This window comes from Ovis canadensis, chromosome 6 (genome assembly GCF_042477335.2).
Source record: "Ovis canadensis isolate MfBH-ARS-UI-01 breed Bighorn chromosome 6, ARS-UI_OviCan_v2, whole genome shotgun sequence".
Taxonomy (NCBI): Eukaryota; Metazoa; Chordata; class Mammalia; order Artiodactyla; family Bovidae; genus Ovis; species Ovis canadensis.
The window spans coordinates 113212082-113234031 of NC_091250.1; the positions used below are offsets into that span (position 1 = coordinate 113212082).

A 21950-nucleotide genomic window follows, 5' to 3' on the forward strand; every position below is an offset into this window, starting at 1 on the left:
CATAAACTTGGGTGAACTCCAGGAGATACTGAAGGGACAGGGAAGCCTGGCATGCTACAGTCCATGGGGTTGCAAAGAGTTGGATATGACTGAGCGACTGAACAACAAAAAAAAATGAAGAGGTTCCACACCCAGATTCACTTACACTGAGATGTTCTCTTTGCTGGTGAGCTGTTCCTCCTTCTAGTCAAGGTTAATTTCTATAGTGACCCTCTGGCCTCCGTGACCCATACCCTGACCTCTCCATCTCTACAACATTCCTGCATCAGTTGATTTCCCTTTTTCTCTGCACCTTCAAACTCTCTGGTCCTGTCTACAGGCTCGATAGCTTCCTCTCCCTTTCCACTTTTCTGTTTGACCCCTAAATAGTGGTGTTCCCCAATTTCTCCTTTTACCTTGATTCCTACTTTGATCTTTTCAGTCTGTCTAAGGGTTTACATTTACTATTAAAGATTTAATAACTATAATTTTTGAGGGTCACTCCCAAATCTAAATCGTGAGTAATACTAATGTGGCCTAAAATGTTGATTTTAAGAAGAGACTGTAACAAAAGCAGACACAAAATCCACATATTGCCAAGTTTTATTTTCTCCTCTGAGCCAGAATGATTTGCTAACTCAGGTACTCAGTAATACAATATTTTAATTTTGCATTTATGGGATTGTTTTTTTTTTTCAAATTGGAAAACAAAGCACATGTTGTCTCTGGATTTCAGTCTGGCATCACGTGCTAGGTTGCCTGCAATGCTTTGTGAGCTGCTCTTGAGCAGTTTGGAAGTTTGTTAACTGACTTTTGCTCAGTATAAATAAGATAGAATTTTCTAAATTATTGAAGTACAAGTGGTTTCTCCAAAAATGAAGAAGGAGGAGTGGAGGGTGGGGGAAGGGAAGGCAGGGAAGAAGAAATACAGGCACAGAGGGGTTTTGGTAACAGTGAGCATCACAGAGTGAGTGAGTGCTAAGGCAGCATTTTATTAGTCAGTTTACTCCAGAGTCATTAGTAGTTACACAGAAACTGGACAATATGTCACACAATGCTATAAATATTCTACATATTACATAGCGTACGTGACCAGTAAATCCACAATAACTCCATTTGATGTCTGAAAGTACATTATCATGTACTTTAGACACTTAAACGATTTTTAGAACTACTTTAGAGAGCTGAGAGGGGCACTGAGAAAATGGTCACAGAAAGCATTTCCCCCACCACGATTAAGTGTGGCCCAGGAGGGACTTCCCTGGTGTTCTGCTGGCTAAGACTCCCAGCTCCCAAAGCAGGGGGCCGTGGGTTCGATTCCTGTCCCACAGGCTACTACTAAGAGTTCACATACCACAACTAAAGATCCCATGTGCCACTGCAACAAAGATCAAAGATGCCGTGGGCTGCACCAAGACCCAGTGCAGCCAAATAAAATAAATAAACATAAATATTAATAAAACAAAATGAAAACTGATTTTAAAAAGGAAAATTTGTTTAAAAAAAATAATGGAGTGGCCCAGGAGTCAAAGGAGAGGAAGGGAGCCAGATGCCCTGCACAGGTCTGCAGTGAAGCTGCAGTCAGTGATCCTCATTACAGTTAGAAAACTCCTCCCTCAGCGCCTTTCCTCAAGGCAAGGTGAGCACAGCCCTGTGCTCCAGCTCATCTCCATCTCTCTGAGTAAACAGAAACCCATCTTCCAAACGGCATCTCCTGCAACAACAGGAGCTGCTCAGAAGCACAACCAGGGCATGAAAGCATCTACAAACCTGCAGGGCACTTCTGCGCAGACACCTAGCAATGCTACTTCTGACGACAGAGTCCCCAGGCCCCTTAGATCACCTGGGGGATGCACCTCAACATGCCAGGTCACCTCACTGACACTAAAGAGCCTCAAAACGTCATCCTACTTAGAGAACCTTGGGATGTCCAGAGTTGATACAAGATGGCAAGCTCTGATTCGGCCAGAAGGGTCACCTTTCCTTGGACACCTTCTGCTTGCAGTGGATGCTGACTTTTGTGGCTCTCTTAACACAAGCAGAAGCAGCAATTTCCTTTTCATCTTTTTTTTCCCCCACCTTGGGAGCTATGTGAGAGGAAAGGCTTTACCAGGAAACTCTCTCCGAAGAACATCAAGGGGAAACAGGTCCTCCATCAGGAGAACATGGCACTTGTCTTCCCCATGGAGACAGGTGGATGCTCTGAAGGTCCCTGGCAGTGGCCTTCTGCACTTCCATTCATGGGCAACCAGGGTCAGGTGTTTTTGTGGCAAACTGCCAGCTCAAGGCCCGAATTGATTATAGTGCTCTTCCAGCCAGGGATATCGGCTGTTTTGACACCTTAGTGGGAGACGGAAGCTCATGAAGGTTTAGCTTTGGAGAAGCAGCTCTGCTTTTATCACATTTGATCTCCCCAGTGGGAAAAGCCAAGTGCCCAGAGTGGCTATAATCATGTTAAGTGCCAGTTTCCGTTGCCAAAAAAACAGTACACTCTTTTCTTTATCCTTCTCTTGGGGAAAACTCCCACAGAGTCATTTACTGGGTTCTCTGCTTATCTTGCAATTCCACACCAGCAATACCATTTTTTTTTTCCCAACATTATCTAGGCAGTTCCGTAAGCCTTCATGGTCTGTGGTTTTAAAGATCATTAAATTTAGGCTCAACCCCAGAGCAGGGTAGAGTATGAGATCTCCCAAGACAGTTATTTAAAGTGCTAGCCACTTTACATTGGAGAATCAGCCCGCTCATTTCAGGGGGCAGACAAGTGTTTGAGAAGACCAGCCTCCCGCTCCTGACCCAGGACGTGACTCAGGCGTCTCTGCTTTGACAAAAGGCGGAGCTGTTCTAGAGATGATCTCTGATCACTTCCAGCTCTAAAAGTCTATGGCCATCCCTTGTTATGACTAAAGACGGTGGTGATAGTGGTGGTCATGGTCCCAGTAGTTCATTTAACAGGAAATTTTGAGGAGCTATTATGTTCGAGTGTCAGTTCCTATGCATGAATAAAGCAGATCCAAATATCCCTGTCATCTTGGAATTGAGTCTATTGTCAGGAGACATGTAATAAACAATACAGGAAAAAATGAATTACATAGTATCTTAGAAGGTGAAGTAAAAACACAGGCAGCTTGGAGATCCTTGGCACAGGAGCAGATTGCAGTTTTGAATCGGGTGGTCACTGAGAAGGTGCTGATCGACCGGTAAGCTGAATCACTGTGCCACAGGGAAGGAGCAGAGTCCGCCCTCCCCCATCCCCCTCCTCCACGCCCCTTCCTCGCACTGTCCAGCCAGGAAGGCCCTCTTAGCACTCACAGGCAATGCTTGGTTCTGGATTCCAGGCACTCTCCTTTCAGCAATTATTGCCCGGCCTTGGGGTTTTATTCTTGCATTCTCTCATTCCCACTCTGCTGAGAGGCAGTATTGGTACACAGACTCTGGAGACCAACTTCTGGGACTGGAGTCCAGCCCTTCCACCCATGAGCTCTGCAACTTTGCCCAAGTCACTCAAACTCTCTGTGCCTCATCTGTGTCATGTATAACGTGAGACAAACAATGTATCGATTTCTAGAATGGATGAAAGGACTGACTAGGTGGATCCACATAAAAATTCTTGGAGCAGTGGCTCCGGGCAGGCTCTGGATCTCACAAAGCAGCCACCACACTGGCTCCTTATCCGAGTGCCCTGTCATCCTCACATCAGCTGTCTTATTTAGCAGTTGGCATGAGCAATGGCTTCAGAAGATTATAGCAATCCTCAAGTATGGAATTAAAATAATGAAGAAAAACAATCCGCGTGGGGGGAGTGGGAGGGGACGGATTATTTGGCCTGTACAGATCCTTTATGAAAACAAAGGCAAAGCGCAGAGCTAAGCTGCTAAATCAGAGGTTGCAATTAGCTTGATTGCAGACTGACTTGGTCCCATTTTGAGCAACAATAGCGAGAGTGATCATTCTTAATTGAGGCAAATTAAGTATTCTGACGACTCCACTTTTCTAAAAAGAGTTGTAAGCCAGTAGAGAGATCCAATTTACACGAATTCTGGGCCATTCTTCTTATGGAGTCATCTTTTAATTTTTTTTTCTTTCCGCCTTCTTTTCACATCTAGCACACTGTGCTGTGGACTCAGAAAATAAGATAAATCTCTCTAGGAAAGCTCATCTTTCAGAGCATATTATGTAAAATTAAATGTGTTTATGTGTGCACAGGCACACAAGTCTATTTAACTATGCCAAATCCTGATTATGTAACAGTCTGGAAAATCCAAAAACAGAAAGAAGAAGAAAGAGAGAAAGCTGCCATGGCGCCCTTGAGACTCAGCAATATCGCAGCCCAAAAGGAAATCATCTAGAATCACAAGGGAAACAGAATTCACAGCCAGAAGTTCACCAACATATCTTTGTGCTAAGTCGCTTCAGTCGTGTTCAATTCTATGTGTCCCCTAGGACCATAGCCTGCCAGGCTCCTCTGTCCTTGGGATTTTCCAGGCAAGAATACTGGCATAGGTTGCCATTCTCTTCTCCAGAGGATCTTTCCAACGCAGGGATCGAACCCGGGTCTCCTGCATTGTAGGCAGATGCTTTGCCATCTGAACCATTAGGGAATAATATCTTTAGTACTTGACAAAGAAACTAGGAGATCAAGTTAGTGATTGTAGAGCTGAATGGAGTAGTTTCTTTCTGTGATCTTTAACCCCCCACACAGAAATGCATATATAAATATGCATGTGGCCCAGTGTAGACAGGCGTACAACTTTTCTCTTCATCGAAAGGAGGCACATCAATGGATGATGGGTTTGGATTGGTAACTATGAAAAAGTGTTATGGAAATGTTGGACTTCCTTGCTTTTGGTGTAGCAGCCATAGAGATAAATGAAGAGAGTAAATAATGGTGATTCCTCTATAATATCATCATTTTATACCTCTGGATTATATACCCACATAAATAAAAAAACAAGTCTTATATGCCCTTTTGCAAGTATAATTTGCAAAATTAGTCAGCATCCCTTTATTTCTGCCACCTCCATTAAAAATTTTGGCAGTCCAGAACTACTATGACAAAAATCCACTTATTTTTTTGGTGGCTCAAAATAGACTTTTTCAGCTGTAGGTATGTGTGGTGGGGGAAAGGGTTGCTGCTAGCTGTTACTATTTCAAATATGTCCTACAATGTATATTACATGAGCAGTTAGGCATGAACCACATTCCTTGGAGAAGGAAATGGCAACCCATTCCAGTATTCTTGCCTGGAGAATCCCATGGACAGAGGAGCTTGGTGGGCTACGGTCCACGGGTCACAAAGAGTCGGACACTACTGAGCGACTTCACTTTCACTTTAGGCATGAACCACAGACTTTCAAGGTGATACTCTTGAAAACTGTTCAAATGCAGATGCAGAGCAATAATTATAGCTCAAAGGGGATTAAAGCAACATATTTCGTGACACTTGCCCTTAACTACCTTCCTTCCTATTAGCAATGTTCCTGTTTAAGACAATAACTATACTTAGACATACTATGGACCTGAATGCACTGTTGATTTTGAAATGACGATGACAATTACAGCAGCTGCTGGGAGAGAATTATGGGGTGCCCATCACTTCATGGGAAATACATGGGGAAATAGTGGAAACAGTGTCAGACTTTATTTTGGGGGGCTCCAAAATCACTGCAGATGGTGATTGCAGCCATGAAATTAAAAGATGCTTACTCCTTGGAAGGAAAGTTATGACCAACCTAGATAGCATATTCAAAAGCAGAGACATTACTTTGCCAGCAAAGGTCCATCTAGTCAAGGCTATGGTTTTTCCAGTGGTCATGTATGGATGTGAGAGTTGGACTGTGAAGAAAGCTGAGTACCGAAGAATTGATGCTTTTGAACTGTGGTGTTGGAGAAGACTCTTGAGAGTCCCTTGGACTGCAAGGAAATCCAACCAGTCCATTCTAAAGGAGATCAGTCCTGGGTGTTCTTTGGAAGGACTGATGTTGAAGCTGAAACTCCAATACTTTGGCCACCTCATGGAAGAGTTGACTCATTGGAAAAGACTCCGATGCTGGGAGAGATTGGGGGCAAGAGCAGAAGGGGACGACAGAGGATGAATGGCTGGATAGCATCACCGACTTGATGGACATGAGTTTGGGTAAACTCCAGGAGTTGGTGATGGACAAGGAGGCCTGGTGTGCTGCAATTCATGGGGTCGCATAGAGTCAGACACGACTGAGTGACTGAACTGAACTGAACTGGCATCACCAGTGCTGTCCAGAGCAGCAAGGCCCCATTCATGAAAATGCCCACATCCCAAAAGGCATATGTTAATGGCACTGATGAGATTCTGTGGCCAAATTTAAAAAACAACTATATCATTAAACTGTCAACTTATCACTACATTTTATTTGCTGCAAATTATACCTCATCCAAAAAATGATTATAATGTATTCCTTGATTGTTTTGCTTAAGGTAGGACATACACAAAAATAGGCAATGAATTTCTTCTGGTCCTAAGACTATTTTCCACAACCAGTTTCAATTTTGTAAATTAGGACTACTTGGTTTGACCTTGGGTATATGTGAAAATATATGGTATATTTGAAAATGTTGCAATCATATGGAAAAGAATGAAAATTTTCTAGGCCAAGGCTATAAAATCATTATGAAGGAATCACCAATATTCAATCTCTTAAATTACATTCATGGATGCTACACTGAAAGCAAGGAAGTCCAACATTTCCACAGCACTTTTTCATAGTCACCAGCCCAAACCCTCCATCCATCGAAATGCCTCCTTTTGATCAGACAAAAGCAATAAGCCCATCTATAAAAGTAGATTCTTTCTCTTAAATTCTTTTTCATTTCAAGCCTTCTCCTGGAGGCTTTTGGAAGAAAAATACCAAGCCAAACTTATGAATTAACAAGCAGTATTAAATGTCTTCTATGTCAGACATGACTGAGTGACTTTACTTTCACTTTTCACTTTCATGCATTGGAGAAGGAAATGGCAACCCACTCCAATATTCTTGCCTGGAGAATCCCAGGGACAGAGGAGCCTGGTGGGCTGCCATCTATGGGGTTGCACAGAGTCAGACACGACTGATGCGACTTAGCAGCAGCAGCAGCATGGGCTCAAAATTCTGTCCAGTGCTAGAAGATATAAAAAAGCATATTCATTGTACAATTAGAAAGATTTTATGTTTCATTTATTAAGAAATGCCTTCTTCTACAGAACTGGAACCCCAACAATATTGAACTTGAGTGCACTCTAGTTATTAAGAATTGGAGTAAATAAGAACTAGAGGCCCACATGAGGGTATTTCTCTAGTGCCATAACTATTGATGTTCTTTCCAAATGTTGACATTAGTCCAAGTCTTTTGAGTACTTTCCTTGATATTTTTGGTATTTTAGAGCAAGAAGATACAGGAGGACACAGAGTATCAAAGTTCAAATTATTCTCTGCAAGCACCGGGGTGGAATAATAATGAGAGGCTGTTCGAAGAATTTTATGTGGATCCACCTGTTCAATCCTCACAACAATTTTGGGGGTTGATACCATCATTTGTCTCATTTCATACATGACATAAGTGAGGCACAGAGAGGCTGAGTGACTTGGGCAAAGTTGCAGAGCTCCTGGGTAGTGGAGCTGGGATTCAAGACACAGACATTGGTCTCCAGAGTCTGTGCTCTTAACCCTGCACCATACTGCCTCCCAGGAGAGTGGAGATGGGAAAAATGCAAGAATAAAAACCAAAAACTGGGCAATAATTGCTGAAAGGAGAGTGCCCAGAATCCAGAACCACACACCCTTATCCCAAATACTGCAAATGAGCACTAAGAGCCCATTCTTGGCTAAGCGAGTAGACATGGAGTGACTGGGAGGAGGGGCGCTGGCTGCAATACTGCCCCTCTGTTCAAAGCGTTACAACTTTCCTTCCTATGAGTTAGTGATCTGTATTGGCACATGTGAAAAAATGGATAGAACTTTGCAAATACATCTCTGTCATCCTTTATCCAGCAGACAGCCATATAGCAAGTCAGCAAAAACAGCACTCTGCCAACAATGAACCTTCATAGCTTCCCAAAAAATCTATTTAGAAAGTAAACAGCATTTAAATTTACTTGAAATGATACCCTTCACTGTAACTGCTCCAGAACACGAATTCTGCCTTTCTCAGGGGGGAACTGGAAATTTTCCTCGATGCTGACAGGGTTGATTTCGTCTCCATGCCCTTTCTCAGGCCATGGGAAGAAGCCACGGTGACCTGGCAGCCTGGAAATTCTGCCAAGAGGCCAGGAGTCATGGGAATCTGCCCAGCCTGCTTTGTGGAGGTCAGCAAACGCCGTCTAGACACTAAGTCTTGGTCTTTAAAAGAGGAAGCCAGATATAATACAGTCTCAAAGGCTAAGGAACCAACTGTAAGTAAATATCTTAACCACCGATATTACTATCTTGGGCTGTGTTTACACAGAGACCCATTCATCAACACGGATGAAAACTTCCAAAAGCCTGTTACATTGTCTATTTTAATCACTGCTTCCTGAAGGAAAATTACCTTGCCTATGTGAGTGAAGCATTGTCTATGTCTATTAAAAGTAAAACCTTCATCCAGTGGGCTAAGTGATGACATAAGCTCTGCATATTCATATGTCATTGGTAACAGTGGAGGGACGAGTCAAGGCGAATGGTTGGGTGGAAGGGATGCACAGTCAACACAGCCACAAATATCCCCACAAATTACCACCATAAACAAATAGATTTCCTTTAGGTTTCCACAAAGTCCCCAGACCAATACCTTTTAATATGATAAGGATTCATTTCCGAAATGTACTATTTTTTTAAAGGTTTTTGTGTATATGGGTTGATCTCAGAAGTCCAAGGAGAGAGGGCAGAGCGAGAGAGAGAAATGGAACCCACTCACCCCCTCAACACACACGTAAGGTACAGCTGAATTTTTAAAATAAACTCTCCAACCTGAGAAACCTATTTATAAGACTACTATCACATGGCTGGGAGTCTAGGTTACCGTATGTAGATGGAATACACAGCAGGATAAGGTAGGGTGTTTTAATGTCAAACTGGAAAACCATTGTTTTTCATTTTTAAGTAATTTGTGAAACAGAAATCTCTAACCTTTGACCCATCCCTCAGATTCATCTTATGCCTGACCTTCACCCCATCCATCACCCTCACCTCTCAGTCACCCCTTGCCTATCTCTGACCTGGGTCCCAGGGGTGGGGGGTCAGGGTCAGAGTGAGGAGCCTTGGAGAAGGGATGAAGGCATCTGTTACATGTGCTGCTTCCAATTAAAATGATGGAAGTTCAATAGTGCTGCTGGGAAAGCGCTGACACATGTGGGTCCATATCTTGCATTGAGAGATGGAAAAGCATCAAGACACAAAATTATAAATACCACTGAATATAAAACAGGTGGCCGGAGACATTATGAAGCACATTTGAGGATCGCTCTGTGCTGCTGGTCCACCGAATACACACCCTTCATGCGTCAACACTAGATAAATAGTGTGGCGTGGAGAGGTTTTATATTTTTATAATTTGTAAAAATTTTAATTGGAGAATAACTGCTTTACAACGTTGTGTTGGTTTCTGCTGTACAACAGTGGGCATCAGCCGTAAGTATATAGCTCCTTCCTCTTGAGTCTCCTTCCCACCCCCCACCCCTCTAGGTCCTCAAAGAGGGCTGGGCTGAGTTCCCTGTGTTATAGAGCAACTTCCCCTTGGCGATCTACTTTCCATTTGGTACTGTACACGCGTCAATGCTCCTCTCTTGGTTTGCCCCACCCTCTCCTTCCTCTGCTGTGTCCACAAGAGCCTCCTCTACATCTGTGTATTCTTGCAATGAATACAAATGAATGGGAATACATTCATCCGTACCATTTTTCTAGATTCCATGTACATACGTTAATGATATTTGTTTTTCTCTTTCTGACTTACTTCACTCTGCATAATAGGTTCATCCAGCTCATTTCAACTGACTCAAATGTGTTCCTTTTCATAGCTGGGTAATATTCCATTGTATGTATTGCCACAACTTCTTTATCCATTCATCTGTTGATGGACATCTAGGTTGCTTCCCTGTCCTGGGGACTATGAATAGGGCTGCAGTGAATACTGGAGTGCCTGTGTCATTTGGAATTATGGTTTTCTCAGGGCTTCCCAGGTGGTGCAGTGATAAAGAACCTGCCTGTCACTGCAGAAGATGCAGAAGACAGAGGTTCGATCCCTAGGTCAGGAAGATCCCCTGCAGCAGGAAATGGTAATCTCCTTCAGTATGCTGGCCTGGAAAATTCCATGGACAGAGGAGCCTGGCCATGGGTTGCAAAGAGACAGATATGATTGAGTGATTGAGCACACACAAACACACACATGCACGTGTGGAGGGTACATACCCAGCAGCGGGACGGCTGTGTCATATGGTAGTTTCATTTGAGAGGCTTTAGAGAGAGAAAATCTGAAGATCTGAATCAGGCCTACCCTCTAAGAGTTTATCTTGAGTTTAATATGTGCCCTAGAGCAAGTCATCTCATGTCTCGGCATATTTGTTTTTCTCCTATAACATGTTAGGAATAACAACTGCTTTGCAATAGGAGATACTCAATAAATATTCATGAATAATGAATGAATTTATGCATATTACCTAGAGGTGTTTAAGTTTTCCAAATTACAGCATAAACTGGTCTTTGGCTGAAAATAAGAATAGGGTTCTTACAACTCTATCAGATGGTGTTTAGGAAGTAAGCTTTAGAATAGTTGCTGTCTTTGCCCACCCTTAACATGTCAATCACCACTAGCCATCCATTAACACCTTATTTTAATGCAGAAATTACCTTTACAGTGAATATAAAATATTCTTTTCTCAACTCCTGTGAAAAGGAAAAAAATACTTTTTAGAACAAAATGGTCCCATTATAATATTATGCTAACAGACAACCATTTAGCATTCAGTCGCTAAGTCGTGTCCAGCTCTTTGTGACCCTGTGGACTGCATGCAGCACCTCAGGTTTTGCTGTCCTTCACTACCATGCATGCAGCAAATTCATTTGGATCTCATGGATCTCATCCAAACTCATTCAATAATTCATTGATTGAGTTCTTACTACCTGTGGGGTATTTATTTTTACTACTGCTAACAGAATCAGTCATGGTTCCTCCCTTCCAAGAACTGATAGTTTAGGGGGAAGCTGGACCTAACATAAATAAGTATTTAGAATCCAGCGGCAGAGAAGGTAACAAGCACTGAAAGCGATGACTCTAGGGTCAGATAGCTGAACTCACATCCTCATTACAACATCTACTACTGGAGTATCCTCCAGCAGCTTCTTTACCAGTTGATGGTTTTATTACCTACCTGTGAGGGCTGTTATAAAAATTGAATGAGAAAATCCATGTAAAGTACTTTGCAAAGGGCTGTGAACATGGTCAACATTTGACAAGTGTAGTCACTACCAAATGTTATGAGCTCAGCAGATAAAACCACTCATCTTTCTTGGAGAAATCAAGAAAAGTCTTTCAAAAATCTTGGAAAGGAAAGGGACAAAGAAAGAGATCTCTCCATGGAAGAGTGAGTTTTCCAAGCTGATGAGAAGGCAGCGGGTATTCTAGCAGTCTGTTCCAGGTCTCCAGACTGCTCAAGTGATGCAGAGTTTGGGGGCTCTTTGGGATAAAAACTGAGATCCCTTAGATTTTTTAAAATAATTTATTGAGGTAAAATTCACATCACATAGCCATTGCACACTGGACAGTTCAGTGGCGTTTAGAACATTCACGACATTGTGCAACCATTACCTCTACCTGGTACCTGAACACCTCCATCACTGCAGAGCAAAACTTCTTACTCATTAAACAGGTTCTCCTCCGCCGTCCTCTCCTCCAAGTTTTTATACTTAGGTCACTGCTCCCTTTGGAGTTCATTTTGCTCTGTGGTGTGAGCGGGGTCCAACTTCATTCTTCTGCATGTGCACATCAGCTGTCTCAGCACCATTTGCTGAAGATGATTTTCTTCGCCACTGATGGACCCTGGTACCCTTGTCGAAAACCAACTGGCCGCAGAACTGGGGGGCAGAGTGAAGACCGCCTTGCAATCCCCCTTCCCTGCCCCAGTGCTGTGCACAGTGTCAGCTGGTGTCTTGCAGAGGACACAGTCTTCTCCCGGACTTTATATATTAACACCCCTCAAGAGTTTTGTAAACCTCCTTTCACTCTCCACACCTTCCCCGGGTGACCTCACCCACTCCCACTCTCTCAATCACTCTCTACATACATATTACTCCCATATTCATCTCTCTAGCCCAGAGAGCTTTCTGGAGTTGTAACACTACATGGCCAGATGCCTGCTGGTCTTCCTTTCCAGGAGATCTCAAAAATCTAACACATATCAATTTGAATTCAGGCAATCCACTCCAGCACTCTTGCCTGGAAAATCCCATGGATGGAGGAGCCTGATAGGCTACAGTCCATGGGGTCGCAAAGAGTCAGACACAACTGAGCGACTTCACTTTCACTTTAACACAGACCAAGCAATACTCATCTGAACTCATCTCAGCTCCACCAACTTCCTCCCTATCCCTGTCTCTGTCTCAGAAAACAGCACTGCAAATCTGCCCATTGCTCTTGCCTGGAATCAGGGAATCATCCTTAGCAACTTCCTCTCCCATGTATCCAAGCTATTATTATATGCTGTTGACTTTATAAACCTCTTGGTTCCCACTGCCATTGTTTTAATTCTGGCTATGACCATCTGTTGCCTAAATTATAGCCTCCCTCTTAGACTTCATATCTAAACTCTAGCTGCTTCTGTTATTTAGTAGCCAAGAGATTTTAAAATAAAAATCATATCATGTCATACATACGTACCCTCCCTAGCTCAAAGTCCTTTAAAAATTGCTTGTTACCCTTACAATATATCTGAACACTTACTATAGTTTTACAAGGCCATTCATGATCAGGCTGCCTTTTATTTCACTGTTTCCCATCTTCTAGTGCAAGTTATAATTTCTAGATATTCTGAACATTTTACAGTTCTCTACCTCTCACTTCCAGACTTCACACTTGCTCTTTTTCTGTCTCCACCTTGTCTTCACACAGCCAAATCCCATTCATTTACTGTGTGTGAAAGTCCCTTCTTCAGGACAGTTTCCCCTGGCCCCGAGATTAGCTTAGGTTCTCATGGTATATGATCTTAGAACCTCCCAACTTAAAAAACAATCATATCATCTATCACAATTTGGCCAACACAACACATCATCTTATGACAATGTTACTTGTTTAATGACTACCTACTATCACCCTAGTGGCTCAGACGGTAAAGCATCTGCCTATAATGCAGGAGACTCAGGTTCGATCCCTGGGTCAGGAAGATCTCCTGGAGAAGGAAATGGCAACCCCCTCCAGGACTCTTGCCTGGAAAATCCCATGGAAGGAGGAGCCTGGTAGGCTACAGTCCATAGGGTCACAAACAGTTGGACACGACTGAGCGACTTCACTTTCAATGACTGCCTACTAGTTCTATGAGGGTGAAGACCAGATGTGACTTGTTCACAGGATATTCCAGTTCACATCCCATAGTAGATGCTCAGTGAACACTTGTAAATGCATATAAATGGATGAAGGAAAGTGAAGTCACAGAGACCAACTATACTACTCTAATTTGTGTATGATATAGAACTGGGAGAGGGAGTGATAAGTTGGATAACAGGACTGGGTTTTTAAATTATCTTGATTGATCAAATTTTTTAAAGTCAAGAAAATAAACATAATAGCCTGCATCTGTACTAAAAGAATCACTTACATAAATATAAAACAGATTTGTGTTTTAATGCCAGTTCATGTAAGAATGTTTTAAGGGCTCATGCAAGTACATTAAGCATCATGCAATCAACAGAAGGATATGGCTTATAAATAAAACTTGTGCCATCTTAGACTGTTAGTAGAATGTTAGTGCTGCACTCAAGAATGCCTACAGCTTATCATTTCATCACAGATCACATCTTCTATTGTGCTTGCTACACACTAAGTTTGTAAACAGAGCTTGTTGAATGAAGAGTGAAAAGCAGAATCCTTGACACTGGTTATAAAAACTAGCTTCCCTCCCCCCAAAGAAAAGGCTAACCTGGTCCAAAAGCCATAATAATAATAACTAATACAATGCTTCTATGTGTTGAGCACTGTTCAGAACACTCTGTGTATGCTAATTCATCCACCATATGAAGTGTGCAACTATTATGCCCATTCTACAGATGGTAAACATGAGGCACAAACAGGTTATGTCACCAACCCAAAGTCACATAAGTAACAAGTAGCAGAGCCACGTTTTTAAACCAGACAGTGAGCTCCCAGCAGCCAAGCTTTTGGAAATCAATCATTATCAACATCCTATTAGAAATAAATAAGGAAGATAAATAGCCTTGCAATGGGATGGGGAGAAGATTCAGAAAATAGCACATTAGCTGGCTTCATACTTAATCACTAGACAAAAGTCAAAGGGAGGCAGATACTGGCTCAGTAAAATGAAGAACTACCTCTCTAATACTTTGTCTCTAGTGACAGGTAGAGTCATTAAGTACACTGTCAGTAGAACATTCAAGTGGAGGCTGGAGGCCCACCAGCCCCGTTATCATTATCTATACATGATATTGATGGCAGTCCAATCTGGAAAAAGCAGGCCACTAGAGAACCCCTGAAGTCCTTTTGAAACCATGTAATGCAGATTGGGACTCGAATTCACATACTGGGACTCGAATCCAGCCTAAACCCAGTTAGGATTTGAACCCACAGTCTTTTAAGTGAGATCACAGCTGCTGATGCTGAAGCTGAAGCTCCAGTACTTTGGCCACCTCATGCGAAGAGCTGACTCATTGGAAAAGACTCTGATGCTGGGAGGGATTGGGGGCAGGAGGAGAAGGGGACGACCGAGGATGAGATGGCTGGATGGCATCACTGACTCGATGGATGTGAGTCTGAGTGAACTCCGGGAGTTGGTGATGGACAGGGAGGCCTGGCGTGCTGCGATTCATGGGGCCGCAAAGAGTTGGACACAACTGAGCGACTGAACTGAACTGAACTGACACGTGCTCTCCGGATTTAACGAAGCTCAGGTTCTTGATGTCTCGCCACAGAAAGAATTCAGTGACAGACAAAGTGATAAATGTAAGAAGTGGATTTACTTAGAGAGAAACACACTCCACAGACAGAGTTTGAGCCATCTCTTGAAGGTGAGAGGTCTGGGAGTATGAGGTTGTCAAGTTTTTACAGGGGTGGGTAATTTCAGAGGCTAAAGAGCGGGGGGGGGGGGAATATTCCAGCTATTTTGGGGAAGGGGTGGGGATTTCTAGTGCAAGTCGGCTCATCTGCCATCTTGGACCTAGTCGGTTCTAATCAACTTAGGTCAAGTCCTTGGGCTACGTCATTCTTTTAAAGGTTGTACCCTTGTTCTCTTTCCTCTTGTTTTGTTCTCTAAGCTCTATAATTTTAAGAATTCCATATGGACCTCACTTTCAGGGAGCCCCAAACCAGACAAACACTGCAGAACCCAATTAAGATGATGACTTCACACACAATAAAAAAAAAAAATGATCAAGGTAATGAAATGGATAGCACTCAGAACGGTGGGCCCCCATGCCACCTTTAAAGGTGAGGACCCCTGCTACCTATTTCCATATCAAGCAAATTCAGGAAGGGAAACAACCCAGCAAACAATGTCATGGTATCAAATCCCCAGAAATGCCAAATAACTAATATGCAAGGCACAGGTCACCTCTCTATGCACCTGGTGGGTCATATCAACAGATAGTGTCAAAGAATTCATTTGAGTTTTCAGACTGTGAAATCACTTCTTTCCCGTCAAGAAGGACAAGATCTAGTTAAACCTGAGATTAAAGAGGCAGATAAAAGTGCCCCCTGCACTGCAGAGGCCAGGAATTAGACACGCTGCTACTCCAGCAGGCAGTCCTCAGACATGATCCATTACAGGACGGCTTCCATCAGATGCCAGCGAGGATAATCCTTTTGCAAAGCCTGACAGCTTCTCAAACTCGACTGTGGTGAATCCAAACCAGATTTTTATGCTATAAGTTCAGCTTTCCAAATACAAAATCATTTTTATTTTGTATTGGGTTTAGGTTTATTACATTTAAATTTGCAAACAAAGATAAAGATGCCTGCCATGAGGCTTGCCCTGAACTCCCTTGACGCTCATCTTACAGAATAAAATATCAGATAATAGTGAGAGAGAAATAGATGGAACCAGAGCTTCTGTATAAGAAACCACTGTCAAATGATAACAGCGTCCTCCACATCCTTAAAGACAACCATTCAAATTTCCATCTCTGAGGAAAGAGGACTACACAATGGCAGCAGAGCATTTTCATTGATCCCATAGCTTTTCAACTGAATGTCATCAATTCTAAAGTCGCTTATTACTCTGACTGCAGGCTGGAATTCCTGCAGGCTGACTTACCTTTTTGCAGTCAGATAAGGACTTCTCATTGGCCAATGTGCTGAAGATGGTGGTCTGCAAAATAAGAAGGTGGGAGACCCATTAGAACTGGCAAAGGGTAATGACGTTGACCCTGGCCCGTGCATCTCCCATGCAAGGTGGGGACCATCTCCCATGACCCCACTGATGTCTCTGGACTTTTAAAAAAATATTTATTTATTTATTTTGACTGCCCCATGTCTTAGTTGCAGCATGTGAACCCTTAGTTGCAGCATGCAGGATCTAGTTCCCTAACCAGGAATCGAACCTGGGCCCCCTGCATTGGGAGCTCGGAGTCTTAGCCACTGGACCACCAGGGAAATTCCTGATTTCTCTGAATTATAAAAAGTGCCTGTCTTTCACCAGTCCCACTTTCTACCCCCTCCAAGTCAGAACATTCACTGTGGGCCAACAATGAGCTAGTAAGGATAAAGACTCTTATTTACTTCATTTCACTACAGCACCATTAGATTAATTGTCATGCCTTAGAAATAGATCAGGAATGAAAGCCAATCAGTCTGACTCTAGTACCCACCTTCTCAACCACGCACGGGATTCTGTCTCTTTTGAAGAGACATACAAATTGTCAAATGCCAATATCTTTCAAATGACACGAGTGATGGAGTGGAGCTTCTCTCCATCCACAAGCAGTATGAGCCTGAACAGTAGTATCGGATTTGCCATCTCATCCCCTCTCTTTAGCCCACTTGTTCTTCGCATGATTGGCTTTTTATTTAGTTGTGTGGATATGTTCTTGGCCTCGTGAGCCACTAAAAAGGCACTTTGGTATTCAAGGCCAGTTGGGATTTACATGCAAGTTTGTTCCTTTTGGACTATCCTATGAAGAGTTTAATGGACCTAATGGTAATAATTTTTTCAGTAAAATTTTCCACTTTTTAATTAATTACAAAACTAAAATGGCTCAGCAGGTAAATCCATGTGCAATATAGAAGATACAAGAGATGCAGGTTCCATCCCTCGGTGGGGAAGATGTTCCACCCCTCGGTGGGGAAGATGTTCCATCCCTCGGTGGGGAAGATCCCCTGGAGTAGGAACTGGCAACCCACTCCAGTATTCTTGCCTGGAAAATCCCATGGTCAGAGGAGTCTGGCAGGCTACAGTCCACAGGGTCACAAAAGAGCCTAACGCAACTGAGTACAGCACAGTACTATACATTCTTAATGAATCAATCCCCTTTCTAACCTATCCTTCGGAGGTAACCAAGGATATTAACACCAAGGTATACATATTAATTATACACATTCTATCACACATGCACACAGAGAAGTTTCTTTCTTTCTTGAGATCATACCATCCTACTAGGACTACATTATCAACATCTTTCCAGTCCGTTCATGTAGAGTCACTCGTTCCTCTTAATGGCTGCACAACACGCATAACATGGATTTATCATACTTTATGCATGCTTTCCTTTACTGACAGAGATTTGATGGTTTCCAGGGCTCTCGTTATTAAAAAATAACATTATTCCTGCATATAAAAGAAATCATACTCTTTATACGACTGAGTGACTTCACTTTCACGCACTGGAGAAGGAAATGGTAACCCCCTCCAGTGTTCTTGCCTGGAGAATCCCAGGGATGGGGAGCCTGGTGGGCTGCCGTCTACGGGGTCGCACAGAGTCCGACACAACTGAAGTGACTTAGCAGCAGCAGCAGGACTTTATTCTTTTGTTGTTGCTTTGCAATAAATATTCTTGTGTATATATATGCAATATATGCATAAATATGTAGGCTGGCTTAAAATTCAACATTCAAAAACTGAAGATCATGGCATCAGGTCCATTACCTCTTGACTAATAGATGGGGAAAAAGTGGAAATAGTGGCAGATTTTATTTTCTTAGGCTCCAAAATCACTGCATACAGTGACTACAGCCATGAAATTAAAAGATGCTTGCTCCTTGGAAGAAAAGCTATGACAAACCTAGACAGTGTATTAAACAGCAGAGATAGCACTCTGCTGACAAAGATCCAAATAGTCAAGCTATGATTTTTCCAGTAGTCATGTAGAGATGTGAGAGTTGGACCATAAAGAATGCTGAACACCAAAGAATTGATGCTTTCAAACTGTGGTGCTGAAAGACTCTCCAGAGACCCTTGGACTGTAAGGAGATTAAACCAGTCAATCCTAAAGGAAATCAACCCTGAATACTCACTGGAAGGACTGATGCTGAAGTTGAAGCTCCAATACTTTGGCCATTTGATGCAAAGAGCCAAATCATTGGAAAAGACCCTGATGCTGGGAAAAATTGAGGGCAGGAAGAGTAGGGGACAACAGAGTATAAGATGGTTGGGTGACATCAGGACTCAGTAGACATGAGTTTGAGCAAACTCCGGGAGATGGAGAAGGACAGGGAAGCCTGGCGTGCTGAAGTCCATGGGGTCGCAGAGTTAGACATGACTTAGCGAGTGAACAACACTATGCATACATATGCGTGCATACATATGCATTATGTATATGTGTGCGTAGATGTTTGTATGTGTATTTTGTGTGTGGGTATATATATGTGTGTATATATGTATATATATGCACACTGATAGTTTTATTTTGGATGAATAGAACTAAAACCTGAAAGAAATGTATACAAAGACTTGGGTATGGCTCAAAGATCTAATGTGTATAAACTTTCTCTCACTCTTTCTCCATATAACATAAAAATATTTATCAACTCACCTAGGGTTTTGATATGTTTTGGGACAAGAACTAGAAAAAGTTAAGAATCTGAGACAGCATGTATTCTGTCCCCAAATAATATACAGTATTAAAGGACAGAAAACACAGACGTAGGTAAACATACAAAGAAGGATCTTTAATGAAGACAAATTAAGTTCAAGGTTTAGGTGGGCGTGATCTTTACATGTGGATTGCTGGTAGTTTTTAATGTGCGTTTTAATTTGGTTTGGGAAGGAAGGGATACATGTTATTCAGAAAGTTTGAACTGAAAAGGGAAAATGGAAAAGAGGAAAGATTTTGGTGGCAGAAAAAAAAAAAAAAAGAGAGACAAAGACAAAATCAAGATTGGACCAGTAAGGAGAGAAAGCACAGCCAAAGTAGCAAATAGCTGGCGCGTGTAACAGTGAAGCACCCTCTTCAATCTTCCCATCAAATGCCTTCTTCATGACCCTTCTTCATCTTTACACACCTGTACACTGAGCACTATACCAGAAGAGAGATCTTGATGTTCACTCTCAGATTTCTGCTTCAGGGAGCGAAGACCCAACAAGACTTGGTCATCGCTATAGCCCCATTACCTAGCCCAGTGCCTGGCACAGAAAAGGTATCCACGAAATATGCACCAGATGAAAAAATGCCAAAAAAAAAAAAAAAAAGACTGCAGTCTTATCCCAAAACATTATTTTGGAAGCAGATTAACTCATGTGTCATAGAGCTACAAAGTGAAGCCAAAGGACAGACACAAAAGCCTCTGAACTGTAGTCAAGTAACATTTTTCTCACTGTTTAGCATATATCCACTTTCTCATCCACATGGTTTAGTTAAGTCAATTTTTCAGTGTTGGGCCTATGAAGATTTTGGACTGGATAATCCATTATTATGGGATGTATGTGCTGTACAGAGCACTGAAGAAAGGCTGCCAGCATCCCTGGCCTCTACCCACCAGATGCCAGCAGCACAGCCTCCTCCCTGGATCAGCCATAACAACCAAAAACATGCCCAGGCATTGCCAAGCACCAAGGGGCAGGCAAAATTACCCCTAGTTGAGAACAAAAGGTATAAACTCTAACTGACTAGTTTATAGAAATGATCATAATTCCTTGATGAGTGCAACTAAATTTTTTCCAGGAAATAGAAAAGTCTAATCGTGGGAATTTCTCTTCCTGTTCCTGATTTTAAGTCTCATTTCCTATCCTAGGGCTTCCCTGGTGGCTCAGTGGTAAAGAATCTGCCTTCCATGCAGGAGACAAGAGTTCAAGTCCTGGATTGGAAAGATCCCCTGGAGACGGAAATGGCAAGCCACTCCAGTATTTCTTGCCTGGAAAATCCCATGGACAGAGGAGCCTGGTGAGCTACAGTCCATGGGGTTGCAAAAGAGCTGGATGTGACTGAGCGACTAAACAACAAATTTCTGTCCTAAATGGGAGTAAAAATCTAAGGGAGGCACAAATCCCAACTACAGAAGACTCCGTGCAGTTGCCAAGTGGGGGCAACTTGAGCGACTCATTGCATTTTTAACTAAGCTTTACATATACCATCGGAGAAGGCAATGGCACCCCACTCCAGTACTCTTGCCTGGAAAATCCCATGGGCAGAGGAGCCTGGTAGGCTGCAGTCCATGGAGTCGTGAAGAGTCGGACACGACTGAGCGACTTCACTTTCACTTTTCACTTTCATGCATTGGAGAAGGAAATGGCTCCACTGTTCTTGCCTAGAGAATCCCAGGGACGGGGGAGCCTGGTGGGCTCCCGTCTATGGGGTCGCACAGAGTCAGACACGACTGAAGCGACTTAGCAGCAGCAGCAGCAGCAACATATACCATTGGAGAGAGTAAATTAAGAGACATGTCTAAGAATGCAGACATTAGTGCTCTGCCCCCAGGGGAAATGATCTTCAAAATTAAACAATATCATTCAACTTTCAAAAACAGTCTCAGGTAACCTGAGAAACATGTTTGGAGGAGAAATGAGAGTCAGAGAAGGGTGAAATTGGCTTCGCTAAAAAGAAAAAAAAAATATATATATATATATAGCTCTAAATGTTGCACTTGTAGCAAAGAACCACTTGAAACAAAGCATGAATATACAGTGAAACCTCAGGACATGGAATGAGTGTGGAAGTGATATGGCAAGGGTCAATCAGAGTCCATATCCTTAATTTAGCCATTCTTAAGGAGACTGTGCTTATACGCTTGGTCAGTCTCATTTCATTCCGTTGAAAGACTTTCGCTGGGATTCCAGTTTCCTGATGGCAGCTATTGTGAATGACTTGGGGTGGGCTTTCTAAACCTTCCAATAACATGTTCACCTTAATTACTGAAAATGAAAGCCTCAAAACATGGTGACTTACCCATGCTGTGACCTTCTTGATTGCTGCATCAATATTTTTCTACTAAAGAGGAAATTGCTAATGAGTCCCCTCCATCAAAGTTAGCCTGATGCTGCGTTTGTTGCAAGGAAGCACAATGGCTTTTTTTTTTTAATTTATTTATTTTCATTGGGGGATAATTACTCTACAGTACTGTGATGGCCTCTGCCATACATCAACATGAATCAGTCACAGACATACATATGTCCCCTCCCTCCTGAACCCGCCCCCCACTCCCCTCCCTACCCCATCCCTCCATGTTGTCTCAGAGCACCAGCTTTGGGTTCCCTGCATCATACATCAAACTCGCAGTGGCTATCTCTTTTACATATGGTAACGTATGTATTTCAATGCCATTCTCTCAAATCATCTCACCCTTTCCTTCTCCTACTGTGTCCAAAAGTCTGTTCTTTACCTTGGTGTTTCCTT

The 21950-nt window shown here is 42.6% G+C and overlaps 1 protein-coding gene across 2 annotated transcripts in view; it reads right to left on the reverse strand.

Annotated features, from left to right (window-relative positions):
• Positions 1-21950, reverse strand: part of RASGEF1B (RasGEF domain family member 1B) — a 667380-nt gene that overhangs the window by 394475 nt on the left and 250955 nt on the right. For both annotated transcript variants that reach the window (XM_069594460.1, XM_069594461.1), the window contains exon 3: positions 16442-16495. In XM_069594460.1, the coding sequence (XP_069450561.1) occupies positions 16442-16495 (54 nt within the window). The remainder of the gene's footprint in view (positions 1-16441; positions 16496-21950) is intronic.